The sequence below is a fragment of the Macrobrachium nipponense genome, chromosome 2, assembly GCF_015104395.2.
Source record: "Macrobrachium nipponense isolate FS-2020 chromosome 2, ASM1510439v2, whole genome shotgun sequence".
NCBI classification, from domain to species: Eukaryota; Metazoa; Arthropoda; class Malacostraca; order Decapoda; family Palaemonidae; genus Macrobrachium; species Macrobrachium nipponense.
The window spans coordinates 140,514,903-140,539,177 of record NC_087201.1 but is presented as its reverse complement, the minus strand read 5'-3'; the positions used below and the strand labels follow the sequence as shown (position 1 = coordinate 140,539,177).

Sequence of the window (24,275 nt, the reverse complement as noted above, 5' to 3'; positions counted from 1 at the left end):
GGACGTCTTCCAGGCGCGAAGAGTCGTACAAACGTCAGGATCTATCCGAGCGAGTTGCTCTAGATCAGGATACGCTCAGGCCTGAGGCGCCAGCCAGGCGCGAGGCGCCAGGCAGTTAGGCGTGAGGATTCAGCCAAGCGCGAGGCGCCAGCCAAGCGTGCCAGGCGCCAGTAACGCGAGGACTTCAGCCAGGCGCGAGGGCCAGCCAGCTTGCGAGGAAGTTGCTGAGGCGCCAGACAAGCGCGAGACGTCAGCCAGGCGCGAGATGCCAGCCAGGCTACACGCTCCAGCCAAGCGTGAAGCGCCAGCCAAGCGCAAGGCGCAAGACAATAGCGCGAGTGGCGCCAGCCAAGCGCGAGGAGCTGTTCAGGCGCGAGAAGTCAAGCAGACGCGAGACTTCTTTTAGACGTGAGAGAGAGTCGGTTCACTCTATGAGCCCCTCTCCTAGTAGGAGTTTGTCACCAGTAGAGAGAACGAACTGAAGATCCTCTTGTTTTTCAGGCCGATTCTCCACAATGTGGAGAAGGAGATTGGAAGAAGAGGGTGACGGTAGAGAAGGAGTCTCGAACTATAAAGTTCTGACTGACCTTCTTTTACGAGAATACGGAGATTCTTTTAACTCCTGCCGCTTCCTCCTTCGCCTCGATCACTGTTTCGAGTGCGATTGTGCCTAAGTCTTCGTCGGTCTTGAAGATGAGACCTACGATCTCTATGAAGAGAGCGCTTCAGTCCTTAGACAAATGGATGTTGTCTAAGAAGGATCTAGGCAGGACCACCTTCTGTATGCCTCCAGCCATACTTTCTGGCAAGAAGAGATTTCTGGTACCGAACTGGGGAGAACATGGGCCTTTCTCTTCCAGCGGTCAGCCGAAGCGACTTTTCAACCTTGGTTGAACTCGTCAAGGAGACACGCTTTGAATGGAGCTCGCGTGTCTTGGGCGATTTCGGAGACGGATCATCTCCTCAAGGGACTCTTCCATATTTTTGGAAGTGTTTAATTTCCTAGACTGGTCCCTTGGGGTGATGTCTAAGAAAGCTCATGACTCGGATGGTCTTGACCCCGAAGTCATTCTGAGTATTCTTGCTTGTATTGACAAGGCGGTACAAGACGGATCGGGAGAAATATCCTCTCTTTTCGGAGCAGTACTCCTTAAGAAGAGGAGTATTTTTAGTTCATTTCCTAACCAAGGCGGCTTTCTTTCCCTCACAGAGAGCAGCCCTGGTTTTCACTCCCATGTCTGACTTCCTGTTTCCTTCTCAGTTAGTGAAGGACATTTCTCGATCACTGACTGAGGAAGGCGACTCAGGATCTTCTCCTGCAAACTGCAAGGAAGAAGAGACCTCTTGTTTCTGTTGACAAGAAAGGACCGACTTCTACGGTTCAGCCCTTCGAGGAGGGCCTCTTCTCCAGAGCTACCTCTAGAGAAGAGGTCTTGAGATTTGAGAGGTAAGGCTCCTTCCCATCCCTTTAAGAAGGGAAGTGAGACAGACAGCCTCCAAACACCAGTGGGGGCCAGGCTTCTCGAATTTGCAGACGCCTGGGCACTCATAAACTCAGACGCCTCTTCCATGTCCATAATCAGGAAGGGATATCTTATCCCCTTCCAAGACAGTCCTCCACTAACGACCATTCCGCGGGAACTGTCAGCCAGATACAGGGACCCTGTACTGAGGGATACTCTTCGTCTGATGGTGAATCAAATGTGGGACAAAAGAGCTATAGAACTGGTTCTAGAGCAAAACTCTCCGGGGTTTTACAATCGGCTTTTCCTGGTTGCGAAAGCCTCGGGGGCTGGAGACCAGTTTTCTAGATGTCAGCGCTCTGAACAAGTTCGTTCGAAAGGAGAAGTTCTCTATGGAGACTTCGGCCTCAGTCCTTGCGGCGTTACGTCAAGGAGATTGGATGGTGTCGCTGGATCTCCAGGACGCCTATTTTCATGTCCCGATTCACCCTTCGTCGAAGAAGTACCTCCGTTTCATGACGGGGGGAAGGATCTTTCAGTTCAGGGCCTTGTGTTTCGGCTATCCACAGCTCCTCAGGTCTTCACAAGCCTGATGAAGAATGTGGCGAGGTTTCTTCACCTCAAAGGCGTCAACATCTCTCTATATTTGGACGATTGGCTCATAAGGGCCAGAACAGAGAGACAGTGTTTGGAGGACCTTTCTTTGACCCTAGACCTGATAAAGGCGTTGGGACTACTCGTGAACCTCGAGAAGTCACAGCTGATTCCCAGACAGAACTTGGTCTGTCTGGGGATCAGATGGATTCTCGGGGTTTTCGAGTATTTCCTTCGCAAGAGAGAATCGTGAGAGGCTTGGAAAAAGTCTCTCTCTTCTTAGGGAAAGAACGAACTTCGGCGAGGAATGGTTAAGTCTACTAGGGCACCCTTTCCTCGCTCGAAACAGTTCTTTCCTCTAGGAAGACTACATCTTCGCCCTCTTCAGTTTTTCCTAAGGAGGATCTTGGAACTGGAAGACGGGACTTCTCTCCGACAGTTTTCTCCTTCCAATGGAGATGAAACCACACCTGCAATGGTGGTTGTCCCCTCTAAAAGAGAACAAGGGAATTTCTCTGAAGTTCCGAACCCAAGCCGAGTGTTGTATTCCGACGCATCGGAGAAGGGTTGGGGAGCAACACTAGGACCGAGAGAAGTGTCAGGCACCTGGAAGGCAGCACAGGTGTCCTGGCACATAAATTGCAAAGAACTTCTAGCAGTTTCACTTAGCGCTAAAGTTCTTCGAACCCTTTGTGACGAACAGTGTGGTCCAAGTGAATGTGGACAACACGACAGCCCTGTCCTACATTCGGAAGCAAGGAGGAACACACTCAGTGTCGCTTTACGAGATAGCAAGAGATCTGCTAATTTGGGCCTCACAAAGAAACATCGCCCTCCTGACAAGATTTGGGTTCAGGGACGAGAAAACATCAGGGCGGACAGACTGAGCAGGAGAAAGCCAGGTCCTTCACACAGAATGGACTCTTCATTCAGAGGTGTGTCAGAGTCTTTGGGATCTTTGGGGCACTCCTCACGTAGATCTGTTCGCCACATTCCTTTCCAAAAGGCTGGAGTTTTTTGTTCAGTGGTGGAAGACCCAAGACTCTCGTGGTCGACGCCTTCCTGCTGGACTGGTTCTCATGTGGACGTGTACGCTTTTTTTTTTGTTCCCCCCTTCAAAATCCTGGGACAAGTGGTGAGAAAGTTCGTAGCGTCCAAACGGGACAAGGATGACCCTGATAGCCCCGTTTTGGCCAGCACAAGATTGGCTTTTGCAGAGGTGCTGGAGTGGACAGTAGACTTCCCAAGATCCCTTCCAAAAAGGATGGATCTTCTCAGACAGCCACACTTCAAGAGGTTTTCATCAAAAACCTCCCCGCTCTCGCTCTGACTGCCTTTCGACTATCGAAAGACTTGTCAGAGCGAGGGGTTTTCTCGCGAAGCTGCAAGCGCTATCGCTAGAAGCCCGCAGAGCTTCCACTAGACAGTCTATCAGTCGAAGTGGGAGGTATTCAGAAGGTGGTGTAAGTCTAAGAAGTTGTCCTCCTCCAGTACCTCTATAACCGAAATCGCCGATTTCCTTTTGTTCTTGAGAGAGGTCTCTCATTTGTCCTGTATCGACAATCAAAGGATACAGGAGCATGCTGTCGGCAGTATTTAGAAAACAGAGGCCTAGACATTGCTGAGAATAAAGATCAACGACTTGTTATTATCGTTTGAAACGACAAAATCGAAGGAACTAACTCCACCCAGCTGGAACCTGGACGTAGTTCTCAAGTTCCTTCGTCTGACAGATTTGAGCCTCCCCACGTAGCTTCGTTCAGGGATATAACAAGAAAAATGCTTGTTTCTCCTATCTTTGGCGACAGCCAAAAGAGTTGGCGAACTTCGTGCCCTAGAAGATGAAGTCGGCTTAACAAAGACTCGGCCTTTTGCTCGTTTAGAACTCTTTTTCTAGCGAAGAATGAAAATCCATCGAATCCCTGGCCCAAGAGATTCGAGATCAAAGGCTTATTGAGTCTAGTAGGGAGAGAAACAGAGAGGTCTCTTTGCCTGGTAAGAGCCTTGAAGTCTTCTTACAAAGAAGAAACAAATGGGGAGGCTCTAGACAAAGCTTTGGTGTTCGATTAAGGACCCCACAAGAATCATGTCTAAGAACGCATAGCTTTCTTCATTAGGAGCGTCATTACGGATGCTCACAAAGTCTGTCCTGAAGACTCTTTTCCGCTTTAAGAGTAAAAGCCCATGAATAGAGCTGTGGCGACGTCTCTCTCTTTTTCAGAAGAATATGTCATTAAAGAAAATCATTGACACGACATATTGGAGGTGCAATTCAGTTTTTGCATCTCACTATCTTAAAGACGTTCGCGTGACCTACGAGAAATGTTTTTCTCTGGGACCATTTGTATCGGCGGATACAATACTGGGTACGGGAGCAAACACCAATCCTTAAATTTGTACATACCTTCTTCTAGATATGTTCTAGATTCCTGCTGACAAAGAGGGCTCGGTGCTGCACTGGCGGCCAGTCACTGTTGTTCAGTAAGGAACTCTTGTGATATCTTTAGGGGAGTATTAAATTTTTCTTTTTTTTGAGAATTTTTGTATAAATGCGTTTTTTCGTTTCGAGTTATGGGTTGTTTGTTATGAGTTCGGGGATAACTCAGAGCAATTCTATACTAACATGGTGGTTAGGATCAGGTGGTCGGGATTGGTTATGCTCCTTCACAAGGTGTGTTGTCATAGAAGTGGTCCAGTACCCATTGACAAAGTCCTTTTAGGCTCTGCCGAGTAAGCGGTTCTTATACCCATCGACAGACCCACAAGAACTCTAGCCATAGATCTAATATCTCGCTAAAGTCTTGAGGTGATGCAGACTACCGGGCTACAGCCACGAAGTCTACCACCTATCAGGTAGGAACCAAGGTTTTTTTCTTTTATACCTACAACATATGTTGTTTACCTGTCTATTCCATATTAGCTGTCTCTGACCCTCCACCAAAGGGTGCCAATCAGCTATGTATATATCTGACAGGTAAGTTCATTGTATGAAAATGATATTGTTATAATACAATAAAGTTTCATACATACTTACCTGGCAGATATATACGATTAATGGCCCACCCAGCCTCCCCGCAGGAGACAGGTGGAAGAGAGAAAATATGATAGAAAACGGGAATGGTTCCTAGTCCTGCCGCCCAGGGCAGGCAGGTAGATCACCTGACCTACCGGTAGCGAGTGGCGCGAAATTTGAATTTCTGTCGGGGACGACGGAGTCTTAGCTATGTATATATCGCCAGGTAAGTATGTATGAAACTTTATTGTATTATAACAATATCATATCTCCGCCTATGGAAGAGTAACTTCCGTAAACATAGCCCTCAACGACTACCGGAGAAGCCGGAATCTAAATCCGCCTTATGCGGAGAGGGAATGTTTTAGGGGGATGGATGTAAGCTCCGGGAGCTGAAAGAAGCAGAGCGCAACAAATCCACGGAAGCCGAGGCTGCATACGCAAAGCAATCATCAACTCCGGAGGCGGTCAGCTGAGAAGCGACACCCACTAACCTAAGGTCCTGGAGGACCCTCTACATCCCCCCCTCTGCTGATGGGAACGGCTGTCAGCGACAACCGAGGCGAGAGGAGCACCCAACTACTGGGGGTCCCCCACGTGAGGGGGAGGGAGGGGGATGGGCTGATGGGGTGACGATCACATGAGCAGCGTACCCTCGCAAATAAAAGATCACGAGGAAAACGCAGGCATAGCCTATGTAGGCTAACCCCGACCTACCCTACATCCAACTATACATAGAGAAAATAAAATCAATTACTTGAAGCTAAAAGAAAATCATGCTTTAACACGGGGGCAATGAAAATAAACTTACGTAAAATATAAAACCGCAATGAAGGCCACTCGATAACGGTGGCGCAAAAGGGAAAAACTACTTGCCTACTGACAAAACGATAAAAAAGAAAAACGGCAAGCTGACGAAAAGAAAAAAGGGAAAATTCTTGAATGAAATAAACCAAACTTAAAAATAACCGCGGGGGGGGGCGTGGATAAAACGGCGAAGCACGAAATAAAGAAACGTGCTCGAATGAAGACCCCCGTGAAAAACATGAAAATAATGAAAATAACAAAAACATAAACGAAAATAGGATCGCCACCCACCCAAGAAATAAATAAATAAATATATGTACTAATTCACATTTTACAAGCAGAGAGGAAGACCATTCGAAATGGTACAATTCAAGGTAAGCCGTAAAAGCGACTTGACTTTGCGCCCGCCCGCTACTTATAAGTGACGCCTAATAAAATCCTAAATAAAGGCAAAACAAAACGAAAGGGAAAATCACTCTCTAAATATTGAAAAAGGGCGGAACCAGTACTTAACTTGGGTGAAGAGGTAGTATTGACGATCCGTAATCAAGAATAAAAATAAAAGAACAAATAGCTATTTGTTCCGATACGTAATACAAACCCTCGGTCCTTTAACAATAGGAAGGTAACTAGCGGCAGCTGGGACGGTCGTAAGCTTTGAACAAGGGGAGAACGGTAGTTAACTGCTTGTCCGATCGTGCGCTCGCGCAGCGCGCCCGAGAGGTGAAGAATCACTTTTGCTTTCGGCCGCTGGGTGTGAAGGACGTGTTCGTCATCGCTCTCTCGCCCGCTTCATCGTCGTATGCTTTGTTTATATTGTGTTTTTCTACTAATGGTTTGTTTGACTTGAAAATGAAACTGTAAGTACACTGTTTCATTTTCATTACTTAATTATGAATCAACATGGAGCTATCGCCGTAGAGACGGCGATTTCCGCTCTTTTCATGAATTGAACCCTTGAATTATGTCTCGGTGCCGAGGGCGGGCGCACTCGCGCCGAGTCATGTATTTTGGGCGAAAGTGTGTAATTGAAAGATGTAAGTACTCTTTTTCATTATATTTTTGCCCTGTGCGTTCGTTGCCGAGAGCTTGATGCGCTCGGCACGAGCCTCTTTATTTTGTATGAATAGAATGCAATGAAAGTGGATTCGCAATGCAGTTTTCTTTTCATTTTCATTTATTAATTGCATCAAATTTAATTTTGGATCAATTTCCGCTCTTACCCGGGAATTAATCCTTACGATTTATTGCTGTGAAAGTGAAAATAGCAAGTGCAGTATTGTTCATTTTCATATATATTTATGATAGCATCATATTATTATGGATCAAGTTTCCGTTCTTACCCGGGAATTGATCTTTCCCCCTTTCAGTTCTATGAAGTGAATCGCAAGTGCAGTATTCTGTTCATTTTCATCTTACTTTTCACTGCTGTGCGGGGGTAGGGGAAGCGAAGGTCTGCCAGGAAGTCGTCGGAAAGCTCTCCCGCGACTCCCTTGGTATCTGATTCTTCGTCTTCTTTCCTGCCCCCCCCCGCTCAGCTTCCTCGTATTTTTGTTTTTGGGGTCTTCCTTCCGTTCGTTGGGTGGGCATGTCTACCCCCCCGTGCGTGAGGGAACCCCTCTTACTAATCTGTCTGTGCTACCGCAGGTGCTACATCCGTGGGAGACGACCTTGGACAGGTATGGGCCACTGCGGCTGCAGGGCGTGCCTAGCATCCACGATCTGCTGCAAGCGTCTAGCGAGGTCTGGGGCGTGACCTTGGAGTGGTCTCCACTACAACCTTCACGGCCGCTTATGCTGCTTCCCCCGCTGGTCTACACTCCCCATGCTGTGTCGGTGACGCCGTCTGCCGCTTCTAGGGCCGGTCGCCGCCGTACCGAGGAGGGGTATGCCGCCGCCGCTGTGTTTTCTTCGTGTTGCCTGCCCCAGACTTCCGCTGTTCCAGCAGCTCGCCCCTGGACCGGCCGCCAGTACCAGGTTCCCGCTGGCTGCCGATGATTCTACGAGGCGATGGCTGGGCCTGCCGTACCTGTCGCTGATGTGGTTCCCTTCCCGCTACTGGCTTGGCTGTCCCTTCTGTGTTTACCGCTGCCGCTGTTCCTGCCGCTCCTGAGCTGGTTGCTGTTCCTGTCGCTCCTGGTTCCTGCACCTGTCCATGCTGGTCCTGCCCATGGTGTGTCTTCCCCAGTCCCAGGTCCTTCCGGACAGGTGCAGTCGGGCCGTGTTGCTTCGGCAATAGGCCCGACTCCGGCCTGGATGGAGGACCTGACGACTGTCCTGCGTGAGCTGACGAAGAAGAGGAAGGTGTCATCTTCGTCTTCGTCTGTTGCTGCCTCTTCCCCTTCGACTTCTAAGGCCCATAAGCCGAAGAAGAAGAAGGCTGCCTCCCCCCCTAAGAAGTCTCCTTCGGGAACTTCTAAGGGCCCGTCCCACCTCGGTGGGACGGGGGGTCCTTCTGCTGGTCCTCCTGCTCCTTCGGGAGCGGGGCCCGTCTCCCCTTCCGTAAGGAAGAGATAGACGGGGACCAGAGGAGTATCGGTTAGCTCTGGTACTTCCTCGCCTGGTGCTAGCGGCGATGCCGCTACGCCAGGTTCCGGCTCGGTCTCTCGTTCGCGGGAGATCCCGAGTGTACGCTCTCCCTCGGGAGACCGTGCAGCCAAAGTTTCGGCGCCAAGACCACGGCACGGAGCAGAAGGCTGGCGAGAACCGCTCAGGTGACTCTCGCCAGGCCAGCGGCCGCTCTCGCAGCGACCAGCTGGTAACCGGGTTTTGTTATATTCCCCCTAAGAAGACTCCTTCGGGAACTTCGAAGGGCTCGTCACACTCCGGTGTGACGGGGGGGTTCTTCTGCTGGTCCTCCTGTTCCTTCGGGAACGGGGCCCGTCTCCCCTTCTGAGAAGTAAGAAGATGGATGGGGACCAAGGGTGTGCTGGCTACCGCTGGTACACCCTCGCCTGGTCTTGGCAGCTCTGCTGCTAAGCCAGGTACCGGCTCGGTTTCTCGTCCGCGAGAAGTTCCGAGTGTACGGTCTCCTTCGGGTGACCGTGCAGCCAAAGTTAAGACGCCTGAGTTCGCTCAGCGTCATGACCGAGGCACGGAGCAGGAAGACTGTCGAGAGCTGCTCAGGTGACTCTCGCCAGGCCGCGGCCGCTCTCGTAGCGACCAGCCGGTACCCCTCGGGTGGACGTGACGGTCTCTGACCGGCCACGGGTTGAGGCTGGGAAGAGGTCCCCCAGATCCCCTCGACCGACGGTACCAGCCTACGGCTGGTACCAGCCTCGGCTGGTACCAGCGGTTTTGACGTTGCCGCGAGGACGCTCACCGGTCCTCACACCGCGAAAGTGAGCTCTGCAGGTCACCTGACCGCCGCTCCCACAGGGACCGAGCGGATACGGTGACCAGCAGCAGCTCGTCTGACGCACGGGACCGGGGTCGACGTGCTCAGTCGAGCCGCTCGCCACAGGTGAGCGTCGACACGGCCAGGCCTACAATCGATCCCCACCGCGGGTTTGGTGATCGGCTGCAGCCCCCCACGTACGCTGGTCCTGCCAGCGAGCGGGGGGGGGAGCGTCAGGTCTGTCTCTCCACTACCTTCACTTCTCGGCTACACCGGGAAGAGCGAGGTAGCTAGGAGTGATCGTGAGAGGTGCGCCCACTCCGATCCCTTCACGACGCCGCACGTGCCACGTATGGTCTTAGGACCAACCGGGACGTACGCGCAAGTGATTGGAGGCGACAGTCAGGGGGGGGAGGGGGTAGCGTCAGTTCTGTCTCTCCGATACCTTCAACTTCCTCGGCATACGCCTGGAAGAGCGAGGTATATAGGAGTGATTCCGTGAGAAAGTGCGCCGCTCACGATCCCGTCACGACGCCGCACGTGCCAGGTATGGTCTTAGGACCAACCAGGGACGTACGCGCAGTGATTGGAGGCAACCGTCAGGGATCTGTTGCTGGTCCTTCTTCTGAAGGAGAGGGTCCTGGGAGGGGGCTGCTCTTGTTGGAGGGACTGGATGGTCCTACTCCTCAAGACGCTGTAACTTCCGAGATTCAGAGTAACTTTTGCCCAGGTATTTTGCACTGATTCGTCCAGCACAACGACCTGGGGGAAGGATCGCCGCTCCCACCAGCAGCCCATGTCTCTGCTCGAGTCGTTTTGGGCCCCGAGAGGAACCCAAACCGACGGTGGGTTTTGCCGCGATCGGAGCTTTGCCCCGATTCTGTCCCTTGAACCAGAGTCCTCTCGTCTCCGGACAATGAAGGCTCCTCTCAGTTCTGGCCGGGTCGATCAAGCTACTTTCCACCTCCTCTACTGCGACAGCGGCGTTTCTTACTACGTGTCTTCGGACACCCGTATTTAAATACTCCTTCGGTCCTCCTGAGAGGTTTCGACCTCGACGAGGACTGGAATAAGTCTGGAGGACGGTATCGGGCTCTCTCCTGTCAGGTGTCGGTCAGCCCCCACTCGACGACGTTCACAGTGGCGGCAGACCCTTACTACAGTGAGAGTTCGTAACCCTCCTCGGGAAAACGTTTTCTTTTCCCCCTCCTGACGATACGTTTTCCCAGACTCTGAGAGGCCATCGCCGCAATGGCGATGGAGCTGCTGCTCCTCTTCTCCAACTGCTTAGTTTACCCCTGGGAAGGCGAGCGAGTATCCAATTCCTCCCCCATTCCCTCTCTCCTTACGGGCTACGAGGGAAAGGGGAGGGAATCCTACAGAGATTTCTCTGTAGGATTCCACGTTGGGGAACTGCGCTACCGGGGGGACCTTCGGGTCCTACCTGACGTAAGCCCCGGTCCCGTTGAGGAGGGATCCTGCCCCATTCTCGATTTCTACGGGAATCGAGAGGAACCACCAGCCGATTATCGTTTAACGAATTCGGTGGGGGTTTCGCTCAGGACTGCTTAGAAATTCTACGGAATTTCTAGCGCATTCAAGTGTTAGAGTTTCTTACGATCTCCAAACACTTAGGCGAGACCACGGTCCAAAGTGAGCGAGACGAGAGAATCCCCGATATGTTACACGATAATCGGGAACCTCGCCTATGCTCGAATTCCTTGGGAATTTCTAGCATTAGGAAGAAGGACTGCTGCTGAAAGAAGACTCTCTCAGTAGGACGACCCACCCTGGCAATAGAGAAGAACGGACGGGAAATATCCAGTTTTTGGGCTGAAACTATCGTCTTAGTATTCTGTTCACCATTGAAGCTTTCCCCCCCCCCTTTTCGGGGAAGAAGAAACTTTCTTCACCCTTCTCTTGATAAGACGCCCCCCCCCAACCCCCGAAGGTGGTCATCTCCAAATCCTTATTTTCATACATTTCAACTTACCTGTCAGATATATACAATAGCTATCGACTCCGTCGTCCCCGACAGACATTCGAATTTCGCACGGCACACCCTACAAGGTAGGTCAGGTGATCTACCGCCCTGCCGCTGGGTGGCATGACTAGGAACCATCCCCGTTTTCTCATCAGATTCTCTCTGTCGCTGGATGTAAAACATATGTTTACTTTCCCTCCTGATTTGATTTTCGTGTTTTTCATCGCCATCGATCTTCTGGGCCGACTTTTACAGGGAAGTACTGGATCGTGGTTTGGCATACGTTTTAATAACTTTTTTAATAACTTTTAATGAATTAACTTCGAAGTTTTCAAAGAATAGAGGATGTGTACTACCGAAGTTTTCGGGTAGACAATTACATAGTTTTTGCAAGAAAGGGAAATATAAATATTTTTCATTGATAAGTGTAATAAATGTTAGAATTTGATTGAGGAAAATAAGGTAACTTCCTATTTGAGGAGGTCAGAAAAACAATAGAACTAGATATTCTTTCTTTAGAAGCTTTTAATAGCCCTCGTTCTGACAAGCAGTTAGATATTAACAGTACTAGTAGTGTTGTTTCCCCTCATCACCTTCTTACTTTTCACAGAAACTACAAATTCATTTGCAATTTGAAGATAAAGGATGTAGCTCAAGATACGAGCTATTTATAAGGTAAGAAGTGATTATAGTGTTCCCCCATTGCAATAGGGTGCGTCTGATCGGATCTGTCCTCGCTCCCAGGCCTAGACCTCTTCCAAGCTCCCTCCCGGAGGAGAAGGAAAAGTCGAAAGCCGTACGGAGGTTTATGGAGAACCCCCACCGATCAGGCGTCCCCTCGCAGGTTCTGTAGACGTCCCAGACTGCCAGGGATAGCCATTGCCAGGCATCCTAATTCATGTGTTCCCCTTATTATTATCGTCTTGACGAATAAAAAGGAGAAGAAACATTCAACGGCGTAGATTAAATGAAGATGCAAGATAATCTCGTCTGGCTATCGGAACCCTCAGAAGAGACGGAGAAAGGAAGACAGCATTCGTAATATTTGCGGTTGGGTAGAGGCATTGCCCTATCCGGGTTTCGTCCCCCGTACAGCTGGACGGGGGGGGGCTCTATCCCATGTGGGGGTTTGAAATATGTTATTTCAATAAATTCCTCATCGTACGTGTATATAAAGAAAATATATCTATTTCTGAGAAAACGAATTAGATATTAAAGGAGATTTGTTGATCGAATGAATTATATGGATCTCGTTTAGTGATTACACATATATTTATAACTTTTAAGCTTCTAGCTCCTCGGGCATGAAGCTCCGACAAGGCGCAAAGCGCTGAAACGAGGCGCAAAACACCTGAAGAAGCCTGATAGTAGGCGCAAAGCGCCTGAAGCACTATGAACCAAGATTGTCATCGGAAATGGAAGTCTTCTCATTCAGAGAAAGGGGAGGGCTAATGGGACGAGAATGGAAGTATTGTCAATTCTAAGCAGAACAAGTGTACTAGAGATCGGAACCTTCCGCACACGGATCCTTCTGCCACAAGCGGAACCTTCCAGAAGGCGGAAGATTCCAGATTCGAATCGCCTTCCAGCTCTTGGAATTTTCCAAGAAGGAATATTTTTTCCAAATGTGCAGAACATTTCACATAAGCGGAATTTGACAATAACCTCGGAACCTTCCGCACAAGCGGAAACTTCCAGACGTACAGAACTTTTCCAGCGAGGATCGCCTTTTCAGACGCTCGGAAAACTTTCCAAGCGAAATCTTTTTCTGGATAAAGCTGATCATTCCGACACGGAACTTTCCAGGCGCGCGGGAACCTTGCCCACAAGAAAAACTATACAAGCGCGATAACGTCTGCTAGGATCCAGGAGTATTCTGATCACGATACTCCTCCTAGGCGCCAGGAGTATTCGGAACGCGATACTCCTGCCAGATGCCAGGAGTGTTCCGATCACGATACTCCTCCCAGGCGCCAGGAGTATTCGGAACGCGATACTCCTACCAGGCACCAGGAGTATTCCGAGCACGATACTCTTCCCAGGCGCCAGGAGTATTCAGAACGTGATACTCCTACCAGGCGCCAGGAGTATTCCGATCACGATACTCCTCCTAGGAAAGCGATACTTCTGCCAGGCGCCAGGAGTATTCCGAGCGCGATACTCCTCCCAAGCGCCAGGAGTATTCTAGGCAAGATACTCCTGCTTAGCGCCAGGCTCTTTCTCCTACAAGAAGAGCCTGACATCCACCAAGTGTCCTCCAGGCGAAAGACATTCGAGGCTTCTCCTGATAGGGACGGGAGTTGTCGCACAGGCGACCGTCGCCCTTGTCAGGATAGTCTTAATGCAATAAAGGCAAGAGCAAGTTCGACTTTTTCCTGGCAGGGACTCAAGATGTAGCACAGGATGCCGTAGCCCTTGTCAGGTTAAAGTCGGTACTGCTAAAAGCCCTTCACCTTTCGAAAGGAAGCGCTCTCCTCCAGTTGCTCAATCTTCTCCCAACTTGAGGAATGGAAGATAGAGCAGAATTGTTGAGAATTAAGTTCAGTCAGTAGTAAGTGTAATTAAAATCATCCTCCTTCTAAAAAATAATGCACCAACCATTTACACCAAATAGGGGCACAATCGTTTGGAAGTTGAACAAGATTCGTACGAGCTCTCATTCATTGATTAGAGGCTCTTCCAGATAAGAAAGGCGTAATATACGGACTTATCTCCAAGGTAATAAAAGCTGGAGAGATTCTCTTCGATCCTCGGTTGTCATTTGCGATCTCTTTCGACTAATACTCATTCGGGTTTATTGACGAAAAAAAAAACGAAGAGAGTAAGATTTCCATTCTTTCTCTGCATGTCGGAGAGGCAAAGAATGTCGTAGAAGACTTATTGTATACGACTACTGAATAACAAGTCATATACGCATACCATAGTTGCCTTTCTGGTTCGCTACGGAATTATCTATATCCTTACAGGATTTTCCTAGTAAGGACTTCGCTTAAAAGGTTTGTTTCGGCAATACCTACTCAGCTTTGGTATTTAACAAGGTTTGGGCGCGGAAATTTGCATTATTGAGAGCTTTCTTAGGCTCGAGAATAATTTTATTATATCCCTTCATTGAAGGGAGTAACTGGCAACTCAGAATGAATGCAGCCAGGCAGTGAGCGAGACGGATTTGTAAGTTGTAACGCCAATTCAGTACCATCCGGTTCTCGGTCGTGAGTGGTTGGTTACATCTTTCTCCCCTAAGGGATCGAATGGTTACACCGTATTCCCCCTACAATCAGGGACTTAACCACGAATTGAGGGGATTTTTATGCAAACATGAATAACATAGTATTCGTTTTGCTAAGGATCTCTCTCTGCCTCGGCTAGGAAAGAATGTAGTGGAAAATTCACCTTAAGATAACGGTTACGGTTAAGCCTTATGCACACACCGTGGTTAATTACAGTATTCCTACTATCCTTACAAGAGTTTCCTAGATGAATGCTGTTTACCACAATGTAACGGTATTATAAAGGATTTTAATTCAGCAGAGCACGATTTAACCTATTTGGAAACAGACACGGAACGTAACGATCCTTACCAGGTTCGATGCGGGATTTTGCACGTCCGTGAGAACCTTTTTGATCGACGATAATAACTGTTAACGTATGTTTAACATTTATTGGAAAGACCCTGCGGAAAGTATTCACAGATCTCTTCGCAAGGCAGAAGATGAACGAGCTTCTTATAGATTGCTTCCTTTTCCTCGAAACAAGAGAGGTAGCAAGATACGCCATCTTTAATTTAAATAGGGGAATAAATCTTTAGTCTTTTTTCCCCCTAGTTATATATATTCTTAAACAGATATAATTTGGGCGTCAAAGGAAGAAGATGAATGCATCATTTTGGCAATAAAAAGGTTGGATTCACAGAGGTCACGTTCTTCTTTCAGCATGTGTCGGAAGGTTTTTCTAAGAGAGTAGAGATTTTATCGGAATCTATTATAAATATTGGACCTAAAAAACCTATTCACTCTGAGTCTGTCTGCGTGCAGACTGACCAGAAGTAAATATGAATGAGAGGATTTTTCAAGGGAAGCTTGATAATTCCTTTAAATATGTTAAAGACATAGAGTTGCTGCAGATCGTGCTAGATGGAAAGGGGAAAACTGTCCTCTTCCGATACCTCTGTGAACCACATAATGGTTTTCTTCCCTTTCAGAGGGAAGAAATCACCTTGGTAATTTTATGCTATCAATGAACACAGTAAAAAGATATACTCTGTCTAGACAAAGAATATTAGAGATAGTAGAGAATTAAGATCTTCGGATCTTATACAATACTCTATACGATAAGAGTAAGAGATCTTATACTTAGAATGGGATCCTAATTTGGGCACCTCAGATTCCGTGTTCCGACAAGATGGAACTGCTCCTAATCAAATGTTTCTCTTGGTCCTAAACGATCAAAAGGACAAGTGAAATTTTGGGCTTTAGAATCTGGAATCAAATTCTATGAAAGACTCGGCAATGGGTTCTGGCCAGCATAGTATGTTTGGCAAAAGAACTAAAGCCTTTTATTCCATGGATCAACGCTTTCAGATAGAGGTTTCGTTGTCCGGTGGGTATGTAGTGACATTGTCATCTACAGAAGAAGACAAGGTTTAAACGTTTACTGACAGAGTCTTTGGAACGCGATGAGGGCTCAAACTACTTCCCAAAAGGTTCAGAGAGATACATTCAAGAGCTAGAAATCAGGAGTCCTACCAATTTCAGCTCAGAATCTCTTTTAAAATTCCAAGCTCCTTCCTTCCTTCGGGCAAGGATAGGGAAGCTTCTGCAACGAGAAAACTCATCAACTGTAGGAGGAGAACTCGTTAGCAACGGAAGTATTCAATAAGGATCCTCCTCGGAGGAGACTTGTCTCTCGGACTTTTGAGATTTCCTATCGTCTACTGGATGTAGCTGACTAAATTTGATGAATGTGCAGGAGCAATTAGCGTCTTTGGTAGGAGTACTTTCTAAGAGCCTACTCATAAAAAGGATGACAGGCTTCCGATTAAGAGATCCAAATACCGACTCCTGTCGGGCGTGACGAACCCTACAGGGGAGTTGTCGCACAAGCGGCCATCCTGGGGGGAGCGATGCGTTAGGCAGGCGAGACATGGGAAAGGAAAGTAACTCCTGCCAAGAAGTCTGGCGCCAACTAGGAGCCAGGCGCCAAGTAGGCGCAAAGAGCCTGACTTACTGTAGATCGATTCTAGGCCCAGATCTTCATCCAAAAGCAACAAGAGCCAACTGGAGAAGAGAGAACTCCTGATAGGAGTATAGCGCCCGCTAAGCGCAATATACTTGCCATTCGAAAGGCGCATTCCATGAGCGATACTCCTACCAAGCCACAGGAGTATTCGGAACTAGATGCGCCTTCCATAGGTCAGGAGTATTCGGGAAGAGATACTCCTGCCAGGCGCCTTGAGTACTCTGACCTCGATACTCCTCCCATGAGCCAGGAGTATTCTAGACTTTTTACTCCTACCAGGCGCCGGCCAGGAGTAGGTCAAACGACCGATGTCGCCTACCAAGCGCCAGGAGTATTCTGAGCTTAATACTCCTGACAGGTCGCCAGGAGTATTGGAGCGAGATCGCCTTCCAGACGGCAGGAGTATTCGAAGAGTGTTACGACTGTCAGGGGCGCCAGGGAGTATTCCAAGCAGGATACTCCTCGCGCCCAGCCAGGCGCAAGGTCAGGCGCTAAGGCTTCATTCCAGAGGAGATCCAGTTCAAAGAAAAAGTCCTAGTCTTCTTTGAAACAATGGTGATCTCTAAAGCACTTCATAGTGACTTGATGATACCTTCAACAGCTGAGAATTTAAAAAAAGCTCATGAAGTGCGAACTTTTGCAAATTCTTGTTCTTTTCGTAACAATTATGTCAGGAAGACATATTAGCTTTATCATATGAGAGATGCAACTATGTGTTGACTGCTCATTACACGAAGGACTTCAAGTTAACCTACGAGAGATCCTTCTCTCTTGGTTTATTAACGTACTTCAAGGCGGATACGTTGCTGGGATAAGGAGCCGACACTGATCCTTAATAATGAGTTGAATTTATTTTAGCTCAGTGATTTTTTTTTTGAGGTTTGAAAGGAGTTTGGGGGATAACTCTTTTTCAATTTTAGCGTGAACCCTCATGTTAGGAACAGGTGATCGGGATCGGTGTTGCGCTCCTTAGTTATGCCAATAGGCCATAGGCATGTTGTCATATAAGCGGGTATTAGCCACCCATTGACAAATGCCAATTAGGCTCGACCGACGTAAGTGATAAGACCCCATTCATCGGTAGACCCACAAGAACTCTTGGCCACAGATCACTATCTTGCTAAGGCTCTTGAGACGAAGCAGACTCCTATGCAATAGCTAGGAAGTCAACCCTTCGTCTAGAAACACAGAGGAACCAAGGTCTATAAATACCTACAACATATGTTGTTTACCTGTCTAGTCAGTAGTTAGCTGTCTCTTGCCCTCCACCAAAGGGTGTCAATCAGCTATGTATATATCTGACAGGTAATTTGAATGTATGAAAATGATATTGTTTGATACAATAAAGTTTCATACATACTTACCTGGCGATATATACAATTGAAGACCCACCAGCATCCCGCAGGAGACAGGTGGAAAAGAGAGAATCTGATTAGAAAACGGGGATGGTTCCTAGTCCTGCCACCCGCGGCAGGCAGGGGTAGATCACCTGACCTACCTGTAGCGTGTGCCGCGAAATTCAAATTTCTGTCGGGGACGACGGAGTCTATAGCTATGTATATATCTGCCAGGTAAGTATGTATGAAACTTTATTGTATCATAACAATATCATTTTGTTTTCTTGAAGGAAAGAATTTAGGATGGAGATCGTTGTTCAGAATCCTACAAATATACTACGTATATTAACCTCGCGACATGATTCTGCTAAGCAGTTGAATGGTCCGAGGGGTAGGCGCATATCCTGGTTATTCTACGGATTGCGACTTAGACGAAAAGTATTCTAATTGAACTGCAACTCGGGTTGCCTGCAACCTCCCAGGAGTTTCCAGTTTCAATTTTAAATATACTTATGTGTTGTCACAACAACACCATTTAAGCTTTTTATGTTTACCGAAATTCGTTTCGCATAAATATAATTGCTCGAGCATATCTTTTTATGCTCGGTGGTTCTAGCTGAACGCATTCCTTCGTGGAAAGGATTACTTGGCAACTCAGGATGACGAGTCAGCGACAGCTACTGCGTATTGAATTGCCCGAGGCATTTCAGTACCAGCTGCCGCTTTGAGATGGACGGTTGGTTGTCTTTCTCACCTGCTTTGATTGAATACCAACCGTATCTCTGCCCAACAATCACGGACTTAAGTCTCTGATTAACGGGGATTCTCGCATACATGAATGACCATCTACTGCTGTGACGCTAGTATTCATCGTCTTCGGTATTGCGAGAATTTTAAACAGAGATATCTATTCGACTCTCATCTTTCTGTTTACCGCACGGTAACAGAATTCTGTAATAGTCTCTTGCTGCATCGTATATCGATAATGCGAATGATTTTTGCGGAATCTGAGTTTGTCCTCAAAATATCTTGTATTCGGAGGTGTGCAATTGTTCATTGTTCACCCCGGATTAGCAGATGTATTGAAAGCCATCGCCTACTCCCACACCTGCCAGCTCTACTTCCAAACGTTCAGCCCATGAGAAGCAGTTCTTCAGGCGGGCTCTCCCCTGTGTTTCATTACTGAAGAACGCCCCGCTTTCATGCACACCGGACAGCAATGAAAAGGCGGTTAGCGTTTTCAGTCATTTGTAAGCACAGGTTTAGAATCTTGAGATTCCTTCTCTCGATTCAGCTGGAAGACGTAGGTTGCATTCATTGCCTACCTTCGTCTTCAACGTCCACATAGTGTTGTTTCTCCCTTAAGCTGAGATTCAACGTCCTATGAGACTTTCTTGCCATCAGAGACCTCGGTCTTTTGAAGGCAATTGACTTTCGCCTTTTGAGCTTATGTATTAAGAGAATCATCGCCGCGCCGTCCGGCATCGGTGACTAACAAATATTTATTTGTTTGGTCTCTCAGCATAACTCTTTAAAGGGCGAAGGTCACGTGACTTACCCGGATGCTTGGACAACTTGCCTCTACTGATTCCGAACCAGTCAGTCGGCAGCTGTCAGAGCGCCCGAGTCAGTTACGAACTATGCTGTGGACTTAGTTCGGTTGTTCCAGAGCAATCATTACTTCGTCTTAATAGCTTATCAGTATGAGTACTGTACATAACCAAAGTCGAGAAGAGGGATAGGTCATATGACTATCCCCTTCTTTTCGTCTTAGGTAACTGCATGACTTCTCTTGAGAAGTCAAGCACAAAGGGATGGGGATTTGTGACGCTCGATTTCGTACCGATCTTCGTAGCGAAGACTCAGAACCCTTCGGTAACTGACGATTGGTTCGAGTCCTTCACAATACCCTCCCTAATGGACTTCACCGCCTCCGATACGAAGGCTATGCTGCTTTGTCCTGTGAAGGCGCGACGGAGCTGTCTGAAGTAAACTCGACACCAGGATGAGTGTGGACGCCTCTTCATCATTCTCTCGCGTTCCGCAAGAACTTCTCCGTGGCGCAGGTAATGAAGGCAGGCGCCTGGTCCAACCGGACCGCATGCACCTCCCCTTCTACCTTCGGGATATTGCCCACAGTTCCTTGGATCTTTTTTCCTTGGGAACCGTGGTGGTGCTCAACACGTTGTGTAGTTAACCCAGAAACCTCGCAGGCTGAACAGCATCGAGTCCTGGTGTGACCGTAAGAATGGATGAGGAATGAGTGTGTGACTGGCTCCTCTGCCCGCTCTTTTTTCCCTCTGACCTCTGGGTAGAGGGACACGGTCGTCACCCTGCTGGGTAAGGACGAGATGCAGGTGAGCTACTCAATAGAGCACCATTCTATCCCTTTCACTAGGGATAGGAGTAAATATCCACCACTTCCTCCAACAAGGGGGAGGAAGTGGATGCCAATTTGAGACAAACCCATCATTTTATGATTGTCTCTTGCAAACAGGAACAAGTTCTTGCTTGCTGGTACGAAGAGATACGCTTGCCTCTCTCTTAGTACTTGGCCCAGAGGTCTGACCATTGATCCTGCGGTGCACACCCCGATCAATCGGACAGAGGTTTGGATCCCTCCCTTGCTCTTACGACCAGGGAGGCACTCCAGGGTTGGACGAACACCAGTCTGTTCACCAAAAAAGACTCAGATTCCTCCCACCAAGAAGTGAGTCTTCCTATTGTTAAAGGACCGAGGGTTTGTATTACGTATCGGAACAAATGACAATTTGTCGAAAATTGCATTTTTCCTAACTATACAAACCTGAGGTCCTTTACATATAGTCCCACCTCATGCCACCCCTCACTCTGCAACTTTTTGCATGGGCCTAAAGCAAAAGTGATTCTTCACCTCTCGGGCGCGCGCGCGCGCGCACGATCGGACAAGCAGTTAACTACCGTTCTCCCCTTGTTCGAAGCTTACGACCGTCCCAGCTGCCGCTAGTTACCTTCCTATTGTTAAAGAACCTCAGGTTTGTATAGTTAGGAAAAATGCAATTTTCGACAAATTGTCATATTCGAACGTACGAACACGATATGGCTATCGATAAGTATGACGTCACAGACGCCTTCAACGGGGTAGCTAGGTGTGACCTATGGGTCGGCTCCCCGTATTTGGGTCTTTTTGATGAGGAAAAGGCTAATTGGAGGGGTTGCTGTGGTAGTGTTTAACACTCGCCCCAGTTTTATACCGACACCTTTTATATAGGTGAGCGAGTCAGAAGCTTCTGACATGTCCAATTTAGCAGTTCTCTGGTATTATAGCAATATTTTACTAGAAATAGTGCTAAAGCAGACATATTTCACGGGAGCGACACGGCTGAGCCCAGAAATTAATATTTTAGAGCTCATATGCTCTAATGCTGTAGTCTTTGTTTTGAATATTTTTTGTGTAGTCTTATGAATTCCCAGGCTCTTAGCTACCAATGTCTGTCTGTAATTGGTGTCTTGCTTTGTTTCCCAGTATGGATACACACTGATAATTAACCAGAACATTAAGTTTAAAATATTTCTGATGGAATACTTATTTAATTTTCTAATTTACAGCTCCTTCTTCTGGTTGTTGTCTCTGCTGTTTTCATCAATCTTATATACAGCTGTCATACCACTGCAGGACTACTTAGCGTTTGGACTAGTATTCTCTGTTCTCTTCCAAGAACTTTTCCGGTAAGGCTGATACATATTGTCCTTTTATTAATTTTTTATGCTTTATAATATAAATAGGAATGAAGTAACACAGTAGTCATGTTTAGTCACAAGGAAATTGTGTTGATAAACTCTACTGAATGTAACAAATTATGTCACAAGAGGTACTCAGGATTGCAAAACATTTATGGAGTAAAAGATTTTTAATATCCAAAATGTATCAAAATAGCAGTTGGGAAGAGACAAATTAGAGAACCTTATTATGATAGATTTGCACATTACCTTTGGAACACACACACGCACACATACTTCAGGCTTTTTGTACTTCAGTGCAAAAAAACAAAAAAAATGGGCATTAGTAAGGACAAATTGATTTCCCAAGGGTGTAATCAAAGATTATTGAGATTAATGGTAAGAGTATGTTGAACGATTGTAATATGAATAAGGAATTTTTGAAGTTAACTTGTGATTTTCTCAAAATAATTGAAAGAGCAAACATGGGACAGTACATATTCACTGTAATCATGTAAGGGGTTCAAGTTTGAAGCTGTAGATTTAACCTGGGAAATAAGTATATATTAAAAAAAGATCTATTTGAAAGAACAATGACCACATGCCTTCTAAACTTCTGTCTTGTTTATGGTGTACTATAAATTGTGTCCTCCTAGCATATTTAAAAGGAGTGTGGTGTTGACAATTTGGTTTATTTTACACTATGGCAATATGTGCTAACTCTATCTAATCTTAAGCAAGTTCTCTGAAGGAGGCAGATTGTAATCCCAGCATCATGTAATGAATAGCAAAGTTTATTTCTTTAGAATTTCACCTTATTTGTTCCAAATACAGAAGCTTTTATCTAAGCACAGTATTTGTTCATTTCCATTATTGCAGATTTGCAGTGTTTTATTTTGTGTTTAATATCTTTTAGGTTCTTGTGGTTCCTTCTCATCCAGAAAGCAGAAGGAGGTTTGAAGAAAGTCAGTGATGGCAACATACAGATTGTTGAAAATAAGAATATCTTGGCTTATGGTAAGGTTACTAATTTTTTATTTTCATTTATTGGATGAGAAATTGTCCCTTTCTTTTTCAGAGAATTATCTGTTTTCTCATGCATTATTTTATGTGGATATTTTCAGTATTATTTGTTATTATGTGGGTTGGTTGATATTACATATAGGGAAATCAAGTAGCAATATAAAGTTCTCTTCCTCTTTGCAGTACTGTAGGTACTATTTTAGAAGTACTACTGTAATAGGTTTGTATGAAAAAATTGTTTTTTGTTTTTAAGTTACTTTTTTCTGTATTGTATTCAGCTATACACCCCTGTAAAAAAAGTGTGAAATATATATATTAGTAAAAAATATATATGAGGTGATTTCTGAGGATTCACATCACAATATATAATCTCAAAAAGGATTCTCAAGATGTAGTTATGTTCAATACTGAGATACCTAGGCAACATAGTTAATTACGTAGCTCACAGATGGTAGCATGTAATTGCAATTATATCAGGTCTATATAGGCTATGTTGTATACACAATATCTCTCTTATGCTTAATCTAGGTAAGTGAAAATAGAAAAAAATGTTTGTCTTACTGTAGATACCACTTGATGTTTAAGACTAATGATTCTTCATATTCATGGTTAAGGTTGACCAAGGTTGAAGAATGGAAACTTCAGACTTACTTATTTTCTGTAATCCTTCCCAGGATATCCAATTGCTTACATCCCCTTTGATATATTGGTAAGGCAGTTATCTTACTCTTAATTAGTTCCTTGTAATATAGAAAATTCATTTAGGAAGGCATTCTACACCTGATGTCATGCAGTCTTTAGCCTAGACAGGACTGTAATCTGAACCAACCTGACTGTTACACAACACTGTTTTCTTTGCTATAAATTCATAAAGTGAAGGCATTCATTTCACCACAATTTTGTACTTTAGTAACAGTTTATTGAAGAACGCTGCTTACTTTATTATTCTTCAGGTGATGTTATGATTTCAACCACATAAATGTATAACATGGTGCAACTTTTATAAACATTGTAATAACAATTCTTAGTTGTTCCGAAACGTTATACAAAAACCATCGGTCCTTTACATAAAGAATTAATATCAGCGCCAGCTGGACCGGTCGTAAGATTTAATGACACGGTAGTTCGACAGTAACTGCTTGTCCGATGGTCGGGAGTCCCGCCCGACTTGATGTAAACATTCCACTTTGCTTTCGACCGCCGTCGGGTGCAGACGTGTGTTGACCTCTCTGCCCGCTTCTGTCGTGAGATAACCTATGTACTTTTCGGCTTTCAGCTTGATTCTTTGTGTATCTGAGTGTGAAACGAAGTGTTTCTTTTATTTTTGTTTGTGGTATTGCACAGGAAGAACCATGCAATCCCGCAATTCGGATAAGCCCTTGCACCCCCCATCCAACCGTAGAGTGTGCTCTGGAGTGGGAGGCGGAAAGTGTGGGGCTTTCCGGTCAAGTGACTGTGGATCCTCATGCCCTGTGCACAAGGTGCCAAGGCGTGAATGTGCTCGTGATATAACATGTGATTATTGTGTCTTTTGGTCGGAGGAGCAGTGGGAGCGGTACGAGAAGAGGAAGAAGCCGCGTAAAGCTGCCAAGGTATCGTCAGAAAGTTCTCCCTTGACACCTCTGGTGACGGATACATCGTCTTCTTTTCTCCCTCCTCGTCAGCTCCTGCGTATGGCTCTCTCCCCTTCGGGGGACATGTCTCTCTTCACTCGATCTGTCGAGTGCAGAGGAGGGAGGGAGACACCCCAACCTTGAGTAGTATTCGGGGTTATCTGTCCGCT

General features: G+C 46.6%; 1 protein-coding gene across 1 annotated transcript in view; it reads left to right on the top strand.

Annotated features, from left to right (window-relative positions):
* The window catches only part of LOC135221327 (gamma-secretase subunit Aph-1-like), a 70,353-nt gene that overhangs the window by 24,783 nt on the left and 21,295 nt on the right, over positions 1-24,275 (top strand). The window contains exons 2-3 of the mRNA XM_064259131.1: positions 21,359-21,478; positions 22,386-22,486. Of these exons, the coding sequence (XP_064115201.1) occupies positions 21,359-21,478; positions 22,386-22,486 (221 nt within the window). The remainder of the gene's footprint in view (positions 1-21,358; positions 21,479-22,385; positions 22,487-24,275) is intronic.